This window comes from Rhea pennata, chromosome 29 (genome assembly GCF_028389875.1).
Source record: "Rhea pennata isolate bPtePen1 chromosome 29, bPtePen1.pri, whole genome shotgun sequence".
In the NCBI taxonomy this organism is placed as follows: Eukaryota; Metazoa; Chordata; class Aves; order Rheiformes; family Rheidae; genus Rhea; species Rhea pennata.
In genome coordinates, this window is record NC_084691.1 from 5,211,341 (window position 1) to 5,224,354 (window position 13,014).

Consider the following 13,014-nt stretch of genomic DNA (forward strand, 5'->3'; position numbering starts at 1 on the left):
CCGACGGCCCCCCGCCCCCTCCTCCGTTACCTCTTGTTGCTCCCCGCCCGGATCCCCAGTGTGCCCCCCACGGTGGTGCTCCCGCTGCTCTCCTTCCCCTAAGCTCCCCCCGCCCTTGTGCCCCCTGCGACCCTCCCCCCCCCCCCCCCCGGTGCCCCCGCACGGGGCGGCGGGCCGGGATTGGCGAGGCGCCGCCGAGGCACCGCCCGGCCCCAGCAAGTCTCCAACTTTCTTCCTGCCTCCCCTGGCCGCCGCCTCCCTCCTCTGCCCGCCCTGCCGCGCTCCCTCCATCCCGGGAGCCCGCGGAGCCCCGCGATGCTCCGCCGCCGCCTGCCCCTGCTCGGGCCCTGGCTGCTGCTGCAGGTACGGGGCGCCCGGAGTTGGGGTCGCAGCTGCGCCGGGGAGGCAGTTCCAGGCCCGGGGGGGGACAATTGCCAGGAGGGTCGTGCAGTCTCGAGGAGGGGGTCCTGAGGCTGCGGGGGGGGGGGGCGTGCAATCCTGGTGAGGGAGAGATTATTTGGAGGGTCGTACAATTCCAGTGGTGGGGGCATGGCATTGCGGGGGGCGGGGGAGAGAGTACAGTTTCAGGGGGGATCGTGCAGTTGCTGGGGGGGAAGCTCATGCAATGCCGGGGGGGGGGGTGCAGTGCCGGGGGGGGGGGGTGCTACCTTTGAGCGGGGGCCGCGAAGGAGCGGGGAGAGTCGCGCAATGCCAGGGGGGCCGTACGGGTCCTGGGGCAGCGGCCGAGGGGTCGCGCAGTGCCGGGGGGGCTCGTGCGGACTGGGGAGAGGTCGCGTCCGCGGCGGCGGGGGGCAGGGGCTGGCATTAGGGAGGGGGTTCCAGCCGCCCCAAGTTGGCCAGCCTTGGGGCGGGGGGGTGCGCGGACATGGGCGCTGACCCCTCCTCGCGGCGAAGCGCCGTCTGGCAGCTGCGGGGGGGGAGGGAGGGCGCGGGACGCGCTAGACGGCGGCGCGTGGAGCGGCCTCGCGTGGGCGAGCCCCAGGCATCGGCGTGTGCGCGCCCCTCTCAGCCTTGCCGTCGGGGCAGAGAGCGCGGGGGCGCAGACCCACGGGGCTTGACCCAGGCGGCAAGTGCTGGGACCACCCGTGCCAGCGACGCTCATTCCTGTCCCGAACGGGTGCAGGCTCTGCCCCAGGGCCAGCTGGGTCTTTGCACCCGTTGCGGGGGCCGTCCCCGACCTTCCCTGGCAGCAGGGCAGTCGGAGCATGGGACATTTACCTGTCCTTGCCCCTTTGCCTGCATCCTCGGGAGGTTATGAGGGTGGGGGGGGTCAGGTTCTGCCCCGAGCAGTGGCATGCGCCCCCCCCTCCCCGGCCACCTGGGATGCTGGATGGTGCTGAGGCTGCTCACGCCACATACTTCCCCCCCACCCCCGCAAAGGCAGCAGGCTTTGGGGGCTGCCACTATGTTGAGCGCTAGCAGTGGTTGAGAGAGGGGGGGTCATGTCCCCCGAGGCCCTAGTGAGGGTGCCCAGGCTCGTCCCCTAGTGGATCTGATTCCCTGACACTCCATTTTTACTTTCCATGTTTCATGAATAAAATCAAACGACTCAATTCCCTCTAGGGAATTGGATGCATATCAGGGACCCCCCCCACACTTCCCTCCTCCAGGCGAAGGCTGTTGCAACTTGTCTCTCTGGCAGGCTCTGTCCCTGTGCATGTAGATTTATATATATGTCTATATGAGTGCGTGTATGTGTGTATGCTTGGGGAGGCAGCTCTGCCTGACCCCCTTCCTTTGTCCAGCTAACGTGGAGCATCTGTCGGTGCTGGAGCTGCTTCAAGACAAATGGTTTTGTTTTGATGAAATCAGGAGCCGGGCGCTGCCCTGCCCCGTCCCTCTCCCGCGCCTGCAAGGGGGGGGGGTTGCGGTCCCGGTGCTCCGGCCTCCTGCCGGTGTTGGCACAGGCAGGTGACAGGGGAGCCCCAGCCCATCGTGTACTCTGCTCTGCAGACGAGTCCCACTTCCATGGGGGTTGGGTCTGGTCCTACCCCCTTGGTCCCAGCAGAGAAGAAACTTTCCCTGCCTGTCTGGGGCAAAGAAGCAGCAAGAGCAGCATACCCAGCTAATCCCCAGCCCCAGTGGCTGCCCCATGCTGGCTGCCCCGGAGTGAGCACCTGGCACATGATAGGGTGCTTGGGCCAGTGTGCATGCCACAGGTGACTGGCCCCATGTCTGCATGCATGTGCACAAGCAAGTGTTGCTGCGGGAAGCATGGTCTCCTGGAGTGTCTACTCGGCCATCGGCACTTTTGCTGATTGTCCCCGCTGAATGTGTTTGTGTGCATGAGCGAGTGGCTGTCTCCTTGCTGAGCTGGACAAGCTCACCGAGCCTGGTGCATACCTGTCCATGCTGGGCCTGTGCACAGCATTCCTCCCCCCCCCCCCCCCAGCTCCTTCTTCCCTGGGACTGTTTCCTCCTGCTGGTGCCTGGACAGAGACACTGGGGCTCCCCGCAGGAGATGTCCCTGCCCAGCCAGCCTGGAGCTGCTGCTCTGCATTGGTGCATTAGATTCTTTTTGTTTGTTGGGAATTAGATGCTGGGGGGGTGGGGGCTCAGCGAGGGTCTGGGGTGCCTGGGGGCACTGGAAGCAGCCTGCAGTGCAGGGCGCTGGGGCATTCCCGTTGCGCTCTCCAGGCCTTGTGGGGAAAGGGGCTGGTGGCTGAGCCTGCGCCAGTGGTGCTGGCAGTGTGGCCCCATGCAGGCAGCAGCTGTGGTGCCGAAGACCACTCCTCTTGCCCCAGCACTGCTTTTTGGGGAAGTGCCACCGCCATGTCCAGTGCCTCAGTTTTCCTGTCCCCAGCAGGCAGGGAGTGGGGGTAGTGGGGTATTTCCAAGCACCTGGAGCAGTGCTGGTAGCTGGCAGGCTGCCTCCTTCCCACATTTGCCCTTCCCAGGAATATTTGTCCTGTGGCTGGGCTGGATGTGGTAGCTCCTGGGAGTCTCCCCCCCTGCTGCCCTGCTCCCTGCTGTTGCCCAAGGGCTGCTGTGTCTCCTGGGCTTCTAGATGACAGATGGCCCCTCATGAAGCAGATGCTGCCAGGCCTTTAGGTGCCAGGGTACCCCCCCCCATTCCTATTAACGGGGAGAATTTAACCCTTTTTTTGACCTGGGGAAGCATACCCCCTTTCCTCCTCCCAGCTTGTCCCCAAAGCAACCATATCGTGGGCTGCAGACAGTGTCTGCCCAGGAGAGGCAAGTGCAAAGCCCTCCCTTCCCCCCACAGCTTTTTGGGGCGTGCAGGGCAGTGCTGATGCAGGTGCCGCTGCTGGTGTCAAGCCAGCTACCTTTGCTGGCTCCCTCCCTGCATCTCCCCCCTGCCCCCAGCTCACTGGGTGACCCATACTCTCCCCATTTCCAGCGGGGCGAGTCTGGGGAGTCATGCGGAGATGGCAGCACCTGGATGCCTGGGCTCTGCACCAGGGGGGCACCTTGCTGCTGGCCTGTGGCACGGGAGTGTCGCTGGCGCCTTCGCTCAGCCGCAGTGTCCTGGCTTGGCATGGACTGCAGCAGTGGTGGCAGGGGCCTGGGCTTGTGGCCTCTGTGGGAGCAGGGACAGGGACGACAGGGCAGCAGCTCTTGGGGCCAGAAGTATTGACCACGGCAGGAGCTTGATTCAGATCTGGCAAACTCAGCTCACCTGCAGCAGGGAGGCAGTGCCAGCCAGTTGTGGTTCCCTTGCACGGCAGCCAGCGCCACAGGCACCGGGCATACAGCAGCCCAGCCTTGTTCATCACTTGGGGCTGCGGGAACTGGGCCCTCATTGCCCCTGCCCTGCTCTGTGCCTTGATTTCCCCTCTCAGCCACACAGCCCCCTTTAGGACTGGAGGAGGGGACTGGGCTGTGCCGCAGCCCTCCTGGCTCAGGCTTGGCACCTCCTGGCAGGGCACTGCCGCAATGGGCACGCTTCTCCCCTCTCCCATCCCTTGCGGGTCTCCCGAGCCCAGTGCCTTTGCAGCGGCAGTTGTGTGCTCAGCATGGCTGAGCTAATCTATCACCAAACAAACACGCACTGTTATGCCGAAAGAAGGTTTCCAAGCGACTCATTTCCCTTTTTTTAATAACTCTTCCCTGTGCTGCCCTTTGCACCCTGCATGGGGAGATGCAATAAGGCTGCAGCCAGGAGCATGGCGCAGTCCTGTGGGGTGGTAGGGGAAGCAGTGGGGATGGATGTCAGGTGTCCCAGCTGGCCCCACTGCCCGCATGGCTGCTGCCCTGCTGTGGTGCAAATCTGGAGCCTGTTTCATTGCTTTTCCCCTCCCACTTGCAACCTCCAGTGCTGTGCTTGGGGGGGGGGGAGGGGGACTGGTTGGGGTAGCTCCAGCCACTATGCCAAGCTGCCTGGCTCAGCCTTCGTGCTCTGGTGCTGAAGGTAAATGGCCCAGGAAAGATGAAGCTTCCTCTCCAGCTGCTTGGATTGCTACTAAAGAAATAATCACGTCCCTCCGCCCGTGTCCAACCCCCCCCCCCCAGCCGCCCCGGCCACCGCCTTTTTCCCTGGTTGCTGTTGCAAAAGGAAAGTCATTGTGGAAATGAGCACCTAGCCTGCAGCAACAGTGGGCTGCAAAGCACTCACATCACCCGGTGCACAGTGGGGAGTCAGCCCCACTCCCCACATCAGCCCCCCTGCCCCCCCCCCCCCCCCGGTCCTTACTGCTGGGCCGGCCCAGCCCACAGGTACCATAGCTACGGCACTGCCCAGCACCAAGCACAGTGCTGCTCTGCACTGCTCTGCCAAGGGGGCCTGGGTGGCTGATGGGACATGCCAGGGGGCTGGGCAGCCGCTGGCCTTGGCACTGGGCTTGGCTCCAAGTGAGGGGTGCAGAGCAGTGGCGGGGTGGGGGAGCTGGAAATGTAATTTATGATCCCACCTGATAAGATCTTATAAAATTTCCCGGGCACACTCGAAATTACATTTCCATAGCTCAGGAGAAGCGATCTCCTCGTGCGCCGATACCTGCCACTTTTATGGCTACATTTATTGCAATAATAAAGTGCAACGGTGAGGCGCATGGCGGAGGCAGGCAGACTGAGCCAGGCTGGGTGCCGGGCTGCGCTTGGGAGCTCGGGGAGCACACAGCTGCTGGAGGACATCGCCAGGACCAGCCCAATGGCCCTGCCATGGGGAACGGGAGGCTGGGCAGGAGGGACTCAGGCGTTCAGGTGGTGCTTGCCAGCAAAGTGTGAGCAAGCTGGGGCTGATTCCCTGCCTCCGTCAGCTGCGCCTCTGTGTCCCCACAAGCACATGTCCTGATCAGACCCATCCCCATGGCCTAGCCCCACTTCCCCTCTTGCGTCCAGGGGCACCTGGGGTCCCCCAGCGCTCCAGGCGAGGACTCCCTTCCCTCCGAGAGCGGGATCCCTTTCCTTCTGAGCCTGGCAGTGGCCATGTGTGGCCATCCCTTCCAGTGCTCACCCTAGCACCCTTACTAGCTCCACTGTGCACACCTGCTAGCACACCACTAGCACACCTGCTTGCACAGCTGCTTGCTCCCTTCCCACTCCATTTTTCTCCTCATTTTCCCATTCAGTCTCTTTTCTTCCTCCAGCTCAATGAGTCACACAAGCCCTCGATCCTTCGCCTTGTGCCGGCTCCTCCCTTCTATTATATTTTTTATTTTGCTCTTAACAGCACTTATTTTTGCCACCTGCGGGGGGAGGCTGGGGGTGCACATTTCCCTCCTCCCCCCACCCCAACACACACCAGCTCCTGTCTCACTGTGAAGGCTTTAAAAATAATAAATAAATAAAACAATGACTGAGAAAAGGCAGGAAACGAATGACAGGGGAAAGGAACTAAAAGAAAGGAAAGAAGAAGAGAAAAAAAAACCTGAAGTCCTACTCAGGCTATGAAATATTTATTAGCTGGCGCGTGCCGAGCGCGTTAATAAAGCCACAGCATTTGCATATTTTTTCCTGTCTGCATAGAAAGAGGTGTCTGTTCAGGGGTGAAGGCAAAACCGTTCACGGGAGGTGAGGTCCTCTCAGCCCCGCGCAGCTTTGTGCCGTACTGTACCCCATGTGAGAGCACAGGCAGACTTGCGGCTCTCATGGCGTGTGCCCATGGAGGCAGTGGAAAGTGGCCCAGCTCTGGAGGGATTTGTCAGGAGCAGGGTGTGCATGCTGTTTTCCCTGCTCAGCTCTGCACCCCTTGGAGTCTCAGTGGTGGGGGCAGAGCCTCCTCTCCCACAGCCCCTGGCAGTGGTGAGGCACCTGGCTGGCCTTGACTTGCACCGCTGGCCTTTGGCCCCTGACTCTGCCGGCGTCCCTGGACCTGGCCCAGGTGTCCCCAACAGCAGGTCAAGCTGTTGCCCTGGCATCAAGGAGCCATCACTGCAGATTTGCCTCCTGGGGACTTTCATTAGCAGCCTGCCACTCATCAGCCCCATCTGTGCTCGTAGCTGGGGAGAGGTGCAGGCACGGCCGCTGCCACGTGGACATGTGGTCTTGGCACCAGACGTGCATGGAGAGACATGTGAATGCACACATCCTGACATGCACATGCATCCCAGCATGTACACACAAAGTGTGCACATGCATCCTCATGTACACACACATCCCGATGTGCTCACACACACACACACCCCAACATGCAGACACAAACTGACATACACATGCATCCTGAGAAGCAGAGGCAAACTTACAGAGATATTAAATGCACATTTGTGCACATGGGTATGCTTTGAGGGACACAGAAAGACACTCATGCACATTCAGCTGCATGCCACTCAGCACATGTATGCAAAGGCTCTTGGGCACTTGGTGCTCACATCCGTGCTTTCACAGGTGCAGGTACAAGCTTGGAGGTGCAGGCTCTGGGCGATATCTTGGTGCACACCTGTGGCACAGGGGCAGGCATGCACTCTCATACACAAACACTGGCACCAGGGCTCACTGCACACCCTCAGCTGCATCTGGAGTCACAGGGGTGCACTGTGCACGTTGCAGCATGTGCAAGCACCTGCCTGGGTCCCTCTCTGCACCCCGGCAGAGCTCACTGCTGCGCTGCGCCACTAGCCACCGCATTAGCACCCGCGTGGCGCCAGCGAGATAAATGGGAGCTGTCACAAGCACCTTGTTTGCTGCTAACCTTTGGAAATGCCACACCGCCCCAGGCTGCACCACACCGGAGGGAGCAGGCCCATGGGGATTGTTGCTCACCACCTCCAATTAATCTCCTTGCACTAACGAAGGCAGTGAGGTGACAGGGGGGGACACTGGCTTGACCCTGTGGGGGTCCCCTGTGGGGAGAGCTGAAGGCACTGATCTGTGGATCAGTGTCTGCTCCAGTGCCCTGCACTGAGCCTCAGGGAGGCAAGGATGCCCAGGGAAGTGAGGACACTCAGGGAGGTGAGGGTGCTCAGGGTGACAAGGATGCTCAGGGATATGAGGATGCTCAGAGCAGTGAGGATACTTGGGACAGTGAGGATGCTCAGGGAGATGAGGATGCTCAGGGCAGTGAGGCTGCTCAGCATCACGGGACACGCTCAGCTCAGGCCAGGGGTCAGAGAGGCTCCTCCTTTGCCTTAGACCGCTCTCCGGGTGCTGCTGCAGGAGCTCACTGTGCCCTGTATGGGGCAGCCCTGTCAATCCACTCCCTCCCTCTGCCAAGGTGACCCAGCCCCAGGGGAGCAGCTGACGGCACTTGGCCCTGCCGGCAAATGGGATGTGAGCGGCCATCACTGCTGGCCCTGACATGCCAAATTGCTGCCGGCATCGAGAGCCTTCCTGGTCCCTCTGCAGCCATTCACAGCCCTTCCTGCACACTTGCCCTGCTGTGCTCACACCCTCAGCCTATCATGGGTGCTTGCATGCATGTGGTAAACACGTGCACGTGCCAGACAGGGCCATGTGTGTATGGTGACATGGGGTAATATGGGTGCAGCAACACACATGTGTGCATGCACATGTGTGTTACGTGATGGGCGGGAGCAAGTACAGATGGCGGTGGCTCTCTGCACACATGAGCAGCAGGCTGGGAGGTGTCCACAGAGCATGTCTGAAGGGTTCACATGCACATAGGTGCCCACTGCACCCCAACTGCTCACAGGCAGAAACATTAATACTTAAAGTGAGGTGCCAGCGAGAGCTGCCCTGGATGCTGGTGGAGTGCAGGAGGGGCTGACCTCCTGCTGTGTCTCTGCCCAGTTGCATCCCCTTGCCACAGCCCCAGAGCCCCTCTGCTCCCTTCACCCTGTGGGGCCAGGGCTGTCCTCAAGAGGGATGCCAGAAGGGTTGCATGTGGCCCCGGCTGACATGCATGCCATGACTGATGACCCTGGCTGTGCCAGCAGCCGTGGCCCAGCTCTGCAGTTCCCTTTCATCTGCCACTGCCTGGCACTGCTGGCTCCAGGGGGAATGGGGGTCATGGGGGCTAGCCCCAGCACTGGGGGCTGGGTGCCAAGGGGCAGGGACAGATGCTTCTATGCCCTGCAGCACCCAGCCCCTACCCCATCCTGCCCAGGTTAGCAGTCCTTGGTACAAGACCAGCTAGGGACCCACAGCAGTCAGTGACATGCTGAACTGGTGCCAATGTCATCTTCCCCACAGCACCCCTGTCCCCATGATTTCCCCTTCTGCACTGCTTCCTTGTCTCCATCAGTTCCCTGTTTGTATCCCCATCCCAGTCATCTCCCTGCTTGCATTGCTTCCCTTTTCTCATTGTATCCCCATGCTCATCAGCCCCCTTTCCCCACTGCTTCCCCATCTCCATCGGTTTCTCATCACATTTCCATCCCTATTGCTTCCCTGTTTCCACCACATCCCTGTCCCCATCACTTCTCCATTGCATCCCCATGCTGATCACCTCCTGATCCCCACTGCATCTCCATTCCCATTGCATTCCTGTCCCCATTGCAGCCTAGCACCCTCCTCATCCTTAACAGGAGATCACAGAGGGGGTCTATGGTGAGGGGAAACTGAGGCAGGAGGGACAGGGCCTGGGAGCCCTGTGGCACTGCTGAGTGAGACATCAGGCATCCTGGCTCTCCTCTTGGAGATGGGAAGTGGGAGAAGGGCCAAGCGACCTCCAGACAGCTGCTCCAGGTGAGTGGGGTCTGGGAGCACATCCCACGTGTGTCACCACAGAGCAGCCCCTGTGCAGCTCCATCTCCCCCCCCCCAACAGGCACCCCCTCTCCCGCCTAGACTTGGTCCGTGGGAACTGCCCCTTGCAGAGGAACATGGGGCTGGTGAAGCTGTGGCAGGGTTAATGGCAGGGGCAGAGGAGTTGCTCCCTTCTGCTGGCTGGGCTGGGGGTGATGGCCCTCTCCTCCTCCCCTGGTTATCTCCTCATCTTCTGGTCCTGCCATGCTCTGGCTTCCTCTCTCTCCAGCTGCCAAGACGCCTGGCTTTGAAGCTGCGTTGAAATATAGATAAGGGTGAATGCAGCAGCCGTGTTCAGCAAGCGGTGGGAGGGGGTCGGGGGGGTGGCTGGCGCTGTGCGGAGGCTGCAGGGATGCTCCGCCATGGCCTGCAGCACCCCAAGCCCAGCCCCCACCCACCTGCCAGGCTGGGCTGAGACCTCTCATACTCACCTCATCCCCTCCCTCCCCCGGGTCAGGCTGGGCTGGGGCAGAGCCTCAGTGTGCTGGAGGCAGACTGTGCTCAAGCTGGCTGGCCGGTAAGACCCAAGCACGTGTCAGAGCAGCTTATGGTCTGAGTCGGGTGTTGGCGGCTTCAGCACAGGGAGGATCTGGTTCTGCCAGGGCAAGCACCGGCACCCTGCAACTGAGCGGGCTCCCAGGGTGCTGCTCCGTCCTCTGCAGGGTGCGCTGCCCTCACAGACTACCCTGTGCCCTAGTGACATGAGACCTGGCGCGCTCACTGCAGAAATGGTTGGCAGGAGCCATGCCCAGCTCCTCCTCCAGCCAGAAGAGACAGGAAGCTGGCATGGAGTCTGTGCTGAAGCGAGTCCCCCCTGGGGGCATAGTTCCCCATGCCCCTCAGTGCCTTCCTCCTTGCCCCCCAAGGTGCCTGAGGTGGTGGGGATGGACGGGGCCAGGTGTTGTGCACCCCAGCCAGGAGTAGCTGGGGTGGGCAGACCGGAGGGATAGGGGAAGAGCTGCTGGCTCCCTCCCACCGGCAGAGGAAAGGGACTCTGCTCGCTCTGTGTGTGCCCCTCCACAAGCAGTACAGTCCGTGCGGCTGCTTCAGCCACGGCTGCCCCGCTGCAATTATCGTAGCGGGAGGAGCGACGGCCGTGCAGCCCGGCGGGGGCTCTGTAATTTCAGCTGCAGATCAGAGGCCCGGGGTAATGCAATTAGGCTTCCCTGGCAGGCGGCACAGGGCTCGCCTGCCTCCCCATCTCCCTCTCCTCTCCACACACGCTCCCTCTCAGCCCCTGCATTTTAATAAGGCTCAGATGTGGCGGGGCAGGCGGTAATGAGCTGCCCGGTCTCCTGCCTCTTGGTATCACGGGGATGGGGTGATGCTGAGAGGCAGCCCTGTCGTGTGGACCTGGGAAGCACCTGGTTGGGGCTGAGTGGGGATGTGCAGGCAGCTAGGGCTCAGATACAAGCATGGCTGGGGGCATGGCTGCATGGGTTTGGGGGTGGGAGGGAGCACAGAAGACTGGAGGGTTGTGTAGATGCAGCAGAGCACATGTCCAAGAGGAGCAGATGGGTGCAGGAGGGTAGCACAGTGAATGCGAGGGGTATGTGGATGCAGGAGTGCACAAGTCCACGAGTGCATGGGCATGGGAGGAGGCGTAAGTGCAGGTGAAGTGTGTAGATGCAGGAGTGCATGGGTCCAAAAGGAGTGCACGGGTGCAGGGGAGTTGTGCCAAGGGTACATGACCACAGGAGGGGGCAGGCAGGACATAATGGCCTGGGGGGGTTGAGCAGGCTAAGCACAGGTGTGACAGGCACACACTTGCACAGCCTCTGCCCTCTTCCCTGTGCAGATGGTCTGTGCTGAGGGCCACATCACCAAGACCCTGGGCTACCTGGAGCTCGGCACCTCCGGCCTCCTCAAGGACGTGCCCTATGGCAGCCTGAAGCCCCCCGCACTGGAGCCTGAGCGGCTGGTGCCAGGTGAGCCGCTGCAGGGTGCAGGGCAGCCCACCAGCACCGTGCGTGGTCCCTGGGACTGGCAGAGGAACCAGACGGCCAGCGGGGTGCCAAGCCCCCGGGCCCGGCACAAGCCCTCGCTCAAGGCCACCCGCGCCAAGAAAATCTTCGGCTGGGGTGACTTCTACTTCAACATCAAGACGCTGAAGTTCAGCCTACTGGTGACAGGGAAGATTGTGGACCACATCAATGGCACCTTTAGCGTTTACTTCCGCCACAACTCCTCCAGCCTGGGCAATGTCTCGGTGAGCATTGTGCCGCCCTCCAAGGCAGTGGGCTTCGAGGTGCTGCTGCCGGCGCCTGCCGCGCTCCCCCGCCCCCCGCCCCCACAGAGCACTCTGCCCCAGGGCCGTCCCAAGGCCCTCAACTGCCATGTGGAGTACGAGAAGACCAATCGGGCACGCAAGAACAAGCCCTGCCTCTACGACCCTTCCAAGGTGTGCTTCACAGAGCACATGCAGAGCCATGCTGCCTGGCTCTGTGCCAAGCCCTTCAAGGTCATCTGCATCTTCATCTCCTTCCTCAGCATCGACTACAAGCTGGTGCAGAAGGTCTGCCCTGACTACAACTTCCAGCATGACAATCCCTACTTTGGCTGACGGTCCTGCAGTGGTACAGCGGGCAGGTGCATGGGGCTGGTGGCAGGTTTCAGTGTGCAACAGGCTGTGGGCTCTAGCATGCTGCTGTGCCCAAGAGTGGCCAGCTGCAGTGTGTGTGTGTGGGGGGGGAGTGGGGCTTTTCCAGTTTGTGCAGATGTGTGAGATGTACGTGTGTGTGCATGTGTGGATGCACGTGTGTACACTTGTTTGCACCCTTCCATGTGTGTGGATGCATATGTGCATGAACACACGATGCACACTTGTGTATGCACCTCGATGCGTGTGCAAGCATGTGTGCAGGCTCATGTGCAGACTTCTATGTGCATGGATGCACATGGGCACACTCACATATACCCGTGTGATTCCATGTGCAGCCACACAAGTGCATGCTGGCCAGCATGCTTATGCAGGTCCCCGTCCTGGGTATTCTGGAGCCTTTCCCCAGCCCCATCTGCTCCTCCTTGCTCAGGAGCACCCTGGCTGGCAGTGGACGTTGGGGCACCAAACCAAGCCTGTAGCACCCTATGGAGAGTCCCCCTGCTACTGCCTGGAGAGGAAAATGCCCAATTTTGCAGTTTCCTGCCCAGATTTGTCCCCCTGGCCCTGGCTGAGTTGACCCCACGGTGAAGAGGGACGTGCCCAGGGCTGGGGCTCGGCACACGCAATCCCCTACCCCATGTTGGGCCCGCTGCCCGCCACTCCTGCCCTCACCTGGCTTTGGGCAGAGGCTTCGTCCTATTTTTTTTTAAGAAAATCAAAATTAAAAAGTGGAAATTTAAAAAATAAATAAAAAATTGAAAGCTTGCTGTGGAGTGTGCTGATCCCATAAGCTGCAATGGCTAGCATGGTGACACCAGTGATTCCCACTGCTGCGGCAGTGGACACCTTGCAGTGTGCTGAGTGCCATTCCTCTGCCTCGGGCCAGGCTGGGCGCTGTGCAGTGCTTGGTGCAGGCTGGGCTTGGCTGGGGGACAGCCCTGTGGATGGCCCCATGGTGGCAGCACCATTCTCCCTGCTGGGTGCTGTGGGTGAGTGGCAGGGAGGAGATGGATGGGATGCAGGGGATGGATGCATGGGTACAGGAGATGGGAGTGCAGGGGATGGGGTGCTGGGCACGCACGCATGGGGTGCAGGGGATGGATGTATGGCGTGCAGATGATGGGAGTCCAGGGGATGGGGTGCTGGCGTGTGGGGCTGTAGAAAATGGACACATGGGAGTGCTGGGGATGGGGTGCAGGTGATCGGCTGTAGGGGATGGACAGATGGAAATGCAGGGGAATGGATCGTTGGGGTGCAGGGGATGGATACCAGGGATGTGGGTGCAGG

General features: G+C 61.2%; 1 protein-coding gene across 1 annotated transcript; it reads left to right on the forward strand.

Moving 5' to 3' along the window:
• The first annotated feature begins 299 nt into the window (after window positions 1-299).
• On the forward strand, window positions 300-12,461 carry NXPH4 (neurexophilin 4). Its single transcript, XM_062597455.1, has 2 exons — window positions 300-363; window positions 10,924-12,461. The coding sequence occupies exons 1-2, from the start codon at window positions 316-318 to the stop codon at window positions 11,686-11,688; spliced, it is 813 nt and encodes a 270-aa protein (XP_062453439.1). The 5' UTR covers window positions 300-315; the 3' UTR covers window positions 11,689-12,461.
• Window positions 12,462-13,014: the final 553 nt, after the last annotated feature.

What these genes read in the sequence shown, in the direction of transcription:
- NXPH4 (XM_062597455.1), top strand. Translation starts at nt 316, where the DNA reads ATGCTCCGCCGCCGCCTGCCCCTGCTCGGGCCCTGGCTGCTGCTGCAG. An exon ending in GGCCCTGGCTGCTGCTGCAG is followed by an intron (nt 364 to 10,923) that starts GTACGGGGCGCC and finishes TTCCCTGTGCAG; the next exon opens with ATGGTCTGTGCTGAGGGCCA.